Source organism: Arachis ipaensis, chromosome B03, assembly GCF_000816755.2.
Source record: "Arachis ipaensis cultivar K30076 chromosome B03, Araip1.1, whole genome shotgun sequence".
Lineage (NCBI taxonomy): Eukaryota > Viridiplantae > Streptophyta > Magnoliopsida > Fabales > Fabaceae > Arachis > Arachis ipaensis.
In genome coordinates, this window is record NC_029787.2 from 2041632 (window position 1) to 2049782 (window position 8151).

An 8151-nucleotide genomic window follows, 5' to 3' on the forward strand; every position below is an offset into this window, starting at 1 on the left:
TATATTAAATTATTTAATAAAATTTCAGATATCGTTTTACATAAAATTAATTACAATTATTTTCGCATAATTCTTTCCATATTTGTGAATTATTGATTTATTGTAAGTGGTTGGTTCCCTCCACATCAAGGTCATCAACAGATAGATAATCAATTATCAATATCCTCACCAAATTCCCTCCCTTACCCTCTCCCTTTCATTCGGATCGCTTGCATGCTTCCTTTCCCTCGTTTTCTGCTCTGTCTTTCTTGTTCTCTCCCGCTATTTTTCCCCCTCAGTTCCCATTTCAGCATTTCCCAAACACGCCCAGATCTCCCCCCATTCCCTTCTTTCCCTCCAAACCTTTCGATCTAGCCGGCCTGGCTGATGTCGGGCACCAGAGCTCCTCCCGCCGCTGCAAGCCCATCGGAGCAGATCATGCGGCGCCAACTTCCGCTCTCCGCCATGAAGCCGCCCTTTGCCGCCTCCGTTGATTACCACCGCTTTGCCCCCGACCACCTCCACCACAACCGCCGAACTGTTGACCACGAACCGGAAGCCATCGTTGTTAACTCTTCCGTGAGTGTTTATCTATTCTAGTAATCCCCCTTCTTGATTTTCCGCACTATCATGATCTGTTTTTGTTTTCTATGATTTCAATTTATGTTTCTTTCTCTAAAAAAATTATTTTGGTAGTTTTTCGTTTTGGTTTTTGGAGTGGGGTTTTTATATGGGTGATGGGTTTTGGAAGGAGGCTTAGGAGATCTCTGTAATTTTAAGGTTTGGATCACCTGTTTAGTTGTTAATTTGGTGGAATTGGTTGCTGATGAGTTAGAAGAGTTGAATTATGGAGTTCATAACGTCAAATGTAGACTTCCTTCCCCCTCTCCCCATGGGTAAGGTCAGCAAGAAATTATCCACTTGTTTGTTCGTTTGGTATTTTTTTTAGTTGATTATGCTATATGAAGTATGAACTTTAGGTCTGATATCTTAGGTTTGAGTGTTTGACAAGTGGCGAACTAGCGAGGTTGCACTTATTGATCATCCAGAAGTCGAGACCATGATGTGATTGTAATATTGGTTAGTCTTACGGGAAGGTAGCAAGGGGCTTGCGAAACAATTCAGGTGTGATAAATGCTTTCTGAATAGCAACATTGATTGTGTATGCTTTTTAATTTTGTGATCTTTTAGGTTGAATGATTTTGATTACCCCAACATTGGCCTTGGAGGTTTCATAATTTATACATTCCTAGGCAAAACCACAAATGGTGATATCTGTTTGCATGTTCTCCGGTTGCATTTCAGTGGGGGTACTTTCATATATCCATATATCTAATAAAGGTAATAATGTGTGAAGTGACAGTGGGAAGAAGAAATGAATTGCACATAAGAATGTGTGATGGATTGACCATTAAATTCTTGTAAATTGGTCAAATGTTCCTGTCTTTTTCTTCAACTTTTCAAATCTCTATCTTCAGTTTCAAGTTGAAATGATATTACGGTGCATGGTTGTTAATTGTGTATGATAATGTAGTCTAAGGGTTCTAACTTATTCTGCACATTATATTTTCTATTGGTTGCAATTATGATACACGTACATTTCAGCAATTGAAGCGGAAGAGTAACACAACAGATTTTGAAGTTGATTCTGGTGATAGGGTGAATCATGTATCCATGGGAGCAGCTAATAATCCTTTTCAGACCCCTAAATCTGGAAAAATAGGGAAGGGTGGCAAATCCTCCAGGCTTACCAAATGCAACAGATCTGGACCTCAAACCCCAGGTCCAAATATTGGTGAAATTTTCTCTTCTAGACTTTGTATTCTTGGCTTCTTTATTCATGTATTTAGCGTGCAACATCTTTTCCTTTTCTAGCTAATTTTGGCTTGAAAAACCTTTTGAGATATTTTTCCTGTAATTTTATTAGGATCTCCTTCAGGAAATAATCTCACTCCTGTTGGCCCATGTCGCTATGACAGCTCTTTAGGTATTATTACTTTGCTATTATTTTAATTAATTCATTTTATTTTTATCGTGGTATTGTTATTCGATTCCCTATATGCTTTACTGTTGGAAATGAAATTTATTTGTATATATTCTTCTAATAATCCTTTAGTCTTTTTTTTTGGAAAAAAAAAATCCAGGTCTGTTGACAAAGAAGTTCATCAATTTGATCAAGCAAGCAGAGGATGGTATTCTTGATTTGAATAAAGCTGCTGACACATTAGAGGTTTACAACCCCTCCCCCCCTCTTTTTTTCTCATCTTAAGACTGCTTGCTGTGAATTTAGATTATTTGATGGCGCTTTTGTGTATACAGGTACAGAAGAGGAGAATATATGACATAACAAATGTTCTCGAAGGGATTGGCCTTATAGAAAAGAAACTAAAAAACAGAATTCAATGGAAGTAAGCATGCTTTCTATATGTCTGTCAATGATGGAAATTTTTTAGTCTCAGTGTTGAAATCTTTGGCTAACTTCTTTGATGATTTTCCAGAGGACTTGATGTTTCAAGACCAGGAGAGCCTGAAGATAGTTTTTCTAGTTTACAGGTTAGGAATGATTCAATTCAATGCTTGAAAGATATAAAGACTGAGAATAAGTTATATTATTATTTATCATCAACAAGTTTCTTATTTTCATGGCAAAGCTAGTTTATATATTTTTGGTTAAAAGAAATGTGTGAAGCTTCTGACTTGAATTTCAGTAATCGAGTAGTCTGCTATGCAATGGGATATAAGGATTGCATTCAGATTTATATACTTTGTTCAATATATAAGACTTCAAATGTAAATTTGACAAAAATTGTTGGCGTTGATTTGTTTCATACCTCCAGGCAGAAGTTGAAAACCTTACCATGAAGGAGTGCCGGTTAGATGAACAAATAAGGTTTGGGAACCATGCCTTTATTAATTATTCTTTGAATACTTCGATTGTTTGTTTGAAATATATTAACTTAGTTTAAGATTTTGAATTTCACAGGGAGATGCAAGAAAGACTAAGTGACCTTAGTGAAAATGAAAATAGTGAAAAGTAATATTTACTTTCCAGATATTGCGGGCCTTTTGCCGTGTTTTATGTTTATGTTCATAACTTTATTTGATGCATTCTCGTCCACCTATTTCCACCATCATAGATTGCTTTTCGTCACTGAGGAAGATATAAAGAACTTGCCCTGCTTCCAGGTTTGTTTCTTCATCAATGTGTTAATAAACACTTTTAGATCGAAACTCCATTTCCATGTTTTGACTGAGGACTTTCTTATCTATCATATCCTGCCAGAATGAAACCTTGATGGCAATTAAAGCTCCACATGGCACCACTCTGGAGGTTTCAGATCCTGATGAGGTACTTTGACAGGGCATGCATATAAGTTATTAATATCTCGTGCTTCTTTTGTCACGTAAACTTTTTCCATTTTCTATCAGGCTGTTGATTATCCCCAGAGGAGATACAGGATAGTCCTGAGAAGCACAATGGGCCCAATAGATGTTTACCTTGTTAGGTATGCTTACTTTTCTAGAATTCTAGCGGTGTTTCTAAAGCATTTACCTCAAGGGTCATTTTGCTATTGTCATGGCAAGGTCAGATGACAATGCCAGATGAAGCAGTGCTACTTGATTGCATGTTTTAAAATTGACATTCTTGACCTTTCCTTCTTCTTCTTCTTCTTCTTCTTTAAACTACGGTTCTAGTCAGTTTGAGGGGAAGTTTGAGGAGATTAATGGTGCAGATGTTGCACCCAAATTTCAACCGACTCCAGAATTTAAAAACCATCAACCAACTGTGGTTGTAGAGGATAACGGGAAAGACATTGCAGTGCAGGGACAAGATGGTCAAATACCTAGTTCTGATTTTACTTCTACACAAGACTTTGTGAGTGGGATCGTGAAAATTGTTCCTTCAGATGTTGATGTAAGTATCACTTTAAAACATCTGACATGATTGGTTAATGGATTTGCAAAAAATAATTCTGGAACCATAAGGCGGGAGAATTCCTAATTCTGGAAGACGTTTAACTTTCAATGTTTCACACAAAGTCACAAATCAATCCGGCATGTTACTTTGCTGTACGCATGAAGTTGTTAGTATTTAGTATTGTTTCTGATAAGATATGAATGCAGAAGCCTCGGAGCTCAATTAAAACATTCTTCTCTCCCTCTTTGCAGAGCGATGCTGACTACTGGCTTTTATCAGATGCTGATGTTAGCATAACAGACATGTGGAGAACAGAATGTATGCTCTCTGGACACTGCAGCCTCCATTTCATTATATTTTATATGGAAGGGAAGGGGTTTGGGAGTACAGTTATTTTAAATTATTTCCTCTGTTTCAAAAGAAAAGCGCAGACACACAGACATTAAGGGTGTATCTGCAAGTTCAGATCATGGAGGGGGGAGGGAAGAGAGGCTTAAAATAGGTCAACTGTCGTCCATTTTATTCTTTAAGCCTCTTTTGCTCCTTCCCATTCCACTCAACCTCATCTTGATCTTTCTCAATGAAAAAGCAAAATGAGTAAATATGGTGATTTAATCACCACAATTAGATTAAGGATCTTCTTGAGAAAGTAAAATTAATACTTTTATCTTAGGAATGGGATTATATTTTGAAACTTTAAAATGTTTGAAATTTGAAGCATTTATTGAAACTGAAAGCGTAAGAAAAAGCAATCTGATCTTGTTTTGATATCCTTGATGCATTTACAGCTGGTGTCGAATGGAATGAACTGGGTACTCTTCAAGATGATTTTTGTACAACTCGCGAGCATGCTATAACTCTAACACATACTTCGGATGTAAATGAAGCATCTACTGCAGCATCAAACCCTGCTGGGGGTTGAAGCCTCAAAAGGATATACTGTGAATCTAAAGGGACTGTGTTCTTTGTTTCCGTTGTGAACCTATGACATCCAGCTATCTCTATCCTCTTCAACATGGCCCTGGAAGTTGGATTGTAGGTTCCAATGAAGATTTTTCTAAGCTTCTCTCCAAGTTCATCCCAGGAATTGAGTTCATAGAGGCTCATTGTACAGTTAATATTAAATATTCTAGACGGCCATGTTCAACAAAACAAGAAAAGAGGTCATGAGGCGTTTCCAAAACCCACCCTTGTATATTATTTATTGTAAGCATTGATTAGGCGTGTAAATGGCTTTGTATCGTCTAATGTTTGGTTAGCAATATAATCACACTCCGAGGTACAGATTCAAATGTAACCCTGCTCTCAAATCTATCCATTTATGTAAGTTTCAGTCCGTGTGCTGTAGTCAGCACATTGGCAGTGACCGTAACCAGTGATTAATTAGTGAGTTATAACAAATTAGCAATTGTAGGTAGGATGCAATCTTGCGAGTGTCCAGTGAAAAAAGAATGTTCATATGTTTATCATTTAAATTAATTTCTATTGCCATTGATAATAACAAGAAGAATGTACATGCCTTTAAGGGTGAAGGCAGGATACACATTTAGTCATTTAACAATCGGAATGATAATATTACCAATAGAGCAGCATATTTCAAGTTGACGGGTATCCTAAGGTACCCAGATTACAACAAGCAGCTATTTATCTTTATCAAATTTCTTTCCAATCCAACCAGCCACAACCGGGGTAAGAGCTACGGTAGGAGGGAACCTAATTGGAGAAGCAGCTTTGTGCGCTGCATACGCCAAAGCAAAAGTGCCAACTTTCTCCCCAGTCTCATCAGCTGAGATTCCTAACTGAAAAATGAATACATATAAATGGAGAGAAAATTACATAAACACGTCTGTTATCTACCATTTGATAAGAGTTTCAACGGGGCGGTATTTAACAATGAGTATTGTAATGGATAATGAATAAATCGAACCATAAATAAAATCAAGTATAAATCAGGACTGGATCCTCTCAATTTTTTTTAATAATTGAGAGAATAAAGTGTGATCTCTCACCATTAATTTTATAAGTGGGATCAAGAAAAAACATGAGAAAGAATAATGAAAGATTAGAGATCATACTTTATTTTCTCAATTTTTTTTAACAATTGAGAGGATCCGTTTCCGTATAAATCTAGGAGACTGATTTTGTCATTACCAAGTCTAAAACGGATTATATCTCTATTTCACAAGATTCTTTTTTAAGAGGATAATAATAATTTTTTTTTACAATACATTAAAAATGTTACATAGCCGGTCCCAAGCCCGGATAAAGGAGGAGGGTTGTGTTAGGTCTTCGGCAACCAACATAAAAATATAGCCGAACCCCCATGACATTAAAAATGTAAAAATATTTATCTTTTCAATAACTTTCAATAAAATATTCCTTTTGATATCCTTAAAATGTGCCCTTAAACACATGTTAGCAAATTTCTAGATAATTTTAGAAAAATAATATTTGTATCACTTTTTATACACCCTCTTGTATATTTTATTTTATAATATAAACGACATTTTTTATTTTCTCTATTTCTGAATCATTCTTTAATACCAAAAATAAAAGTCATGGGCTAAGCATTGCACCTTCTGCAGCAAGAATTGGACATCAATTCCAGCACTAATTAGTGCATAACATAGAGCGAAAGAGATCAATGAGAGAGTAATGGAGGTGGCAAGGTATGCCCCACCATACTTCGCAAGCAACTCCTTGGCTTGATCACCCTTGGATTTCTGTTCAGCGTTACCCTTCCCATCTTCCTTTGAGCTGAAAATCTGGTATAAAGGGGCATAAAAATTTTATTTTGGACAGAAGAGAAAGTAAATTATTCAATTAATTGCTGAACATTCCTTGAAGATAAGCACAACCCCTTAATTTACTCCCCCAAAATGGAGAAAAATAAATGGAAAGAAAACCAACAATGCAAAGATGAAAAACACGTAAGCAGAAATTGGAAAATGACTTCAAAATTCTTTGATGAGTTATCACTTACATTTTTTCTTCCTCCCCTTTTTATATTTTGTGGTAAAGCAACATTTATGATGACAAATAAGCAGCATATCAAGAAAGCAACCGCAATTCAATTAGACTAGCAAACTTAGCCATTTTCCATCACTGGTTCAAGATTGTATTTTCCTTAAAAATATTTCTGTTCCCCACAACATTTTTAGCAAAATCATATCCCAATCCTAATTGTGCTTATTTTTCCAATAAAAAGAACAACAATGTACACACTTGACACTTTGCAGTATTGCAGTTAAGCTTACCAGCAATCGGACATGAAAAGCAAGAAATCACACCAAAATTAAGATTTTAGAAGAAAGAAAATGGACACCTTCCACAAACCAGCTTCAAGGCCATACTTTTTTGTGACTTCCTCAGCTGAAGATGATGATTGGTTCTTGATTTCCTCTGTTTTCTCTTTAGCACTAACTCTGAACCCTCTCACATGGGATTTAGATTTCAATGAGTGAAACGAAAAAGCATGCCATCTAAACCTGCTCTTCTCCCCCCAGCTCAGTATAGGAGAACAAGGTGACAATGGAATTAGAAGTGATGTGGTCATTGTTCTTGGCCCCTATAGCAGAATCTTATGTACCTACTGATCAAACAATCATATGTTGGTGTTTAAAATTGGAAGAAGAGAAAAGAAAAGAAATTGCTGGATATCTCTCAGACGGAATGTTTTTCTGTGAGCTCCCTTAAACCAATAAAGTATACTCAAGTAGATAGTGGTGGATGATACGGATAGGACAAAATAATCACAAATATATCCAATCAAAAAAATATCCTTTTGGGTCAGACATTGGGGTCATACAAAATAATCATATGATAATGTCCGCACGCACATATCCACGGGAAAACTGTTTGTATTCATGCCATTGATATGGGCTTTCATAGCCCAAGGAAAAACGCAGCGAGGCTTAGGCCAAAAATTTATAGTCTGGAAAAAGACATGCAGCTCTACCAGCACTACCAACTCCTGTTCCATCATGACCCAAAAATAAAAACTCCTGTTACATCGACCCAAAAAGGAAAAGATCTAGCGTCACTATTTTAATCTGGCACTTTATCCATTTTTCCTGAAAGCCCATCCAGCTCCTAATGAAACAAAAATATCAAAACGGTTGGATCGGATGTTTTTTTTATTGGGTGACTCGTTATCTTTTGGAAGTAATTGTTAGGGCAGTATTCACTCCTAATTATAATTAATTTATTAAAATATAATATAATGCAAATACAAATAAAAATTTAGTCACATT

The 8151-nt window shown here is 36.2% G+C and overlaps 2 protein-coding genes across 10 annotated transcripts; one reads left to right on the forward strand and one right to left on the reverse strand.

Moving 5' to 3' along the window:
* LOC107629341 (transcription factor E2FB) lies at nucleotides 135–5281 on the forward strand. Of its 9 annotated transcripts, none has more exons than XR_002358638.1 (15): nucleotides 135–558; nucleotides 1585–1774; nucleotides 1904–1966; nucleotides 2124–2209; nucleotides 2299–2387; nucleotides 2478–2532; nucleotides 2817–2869; nucleotides 2963–3013; nucleotides 3117–3165; nucleotides 3263–3328; nucleotides 3409–3485; nucleotides 3676–3895; nucleotides 3967–4064; nucleotides 4150–4216; nucleotides 4687–4722. XR_002358638.1 is itself a non-coding variant. In XM_021117716.1 (15 exons), the coding sequence occupies exons 3-15, from the start codon at nucleotides 1654–1656 to the stop codon at nucleotides 4818–4820; spliced, it is 1131 nt and encodes a 376-aa protein (XP_020973375.1). In that variant the 5' UTR covers nucleotides 432–558; nucleotides 974–1104; nucleotides 1585–1653; the 3' UTR covers nucleotides 4821–5281. The 9 variants fall into 9 exon arrangements, 7 of the variants coding, with proteins under 7 accessions (XP_020973374.1, XP_020973372.1, XP_020973373.1 ...); XR_002358639.1 differs by having other exon boundaries at nucleotides 3967–4050; nucleotides 4687–4705; XM_021117716.1 differs by lacking the exon at nucleotides 3967–4064 and adding an exon at nucleotides 974–1104 and having other exon boundaries at nucleotides 432–558; nucleotides 4687–5281.
* LOC107629342 lies at nucleotides 5359–7648 on the reverse strand. The gene is made up of 3 exons (XM_016332116.2): nucleotides 7224–7648; nucleotides 6475–6663; nucleotides 5359–5697 (listed from the first exon to the last, which is right to left on the reverse strand). The coding sequence occupies exons 1-3, from the start codon at nucleotides 7452–7454 to the stop codon at nucleotides 5539–5541; spliced, it is 579 nt and encodes a 192-aa protein (XP_016187602.1). The 5' UTR covers nucleotides 7455–7648; the 3' UTR covers nucleotides 5359–5538.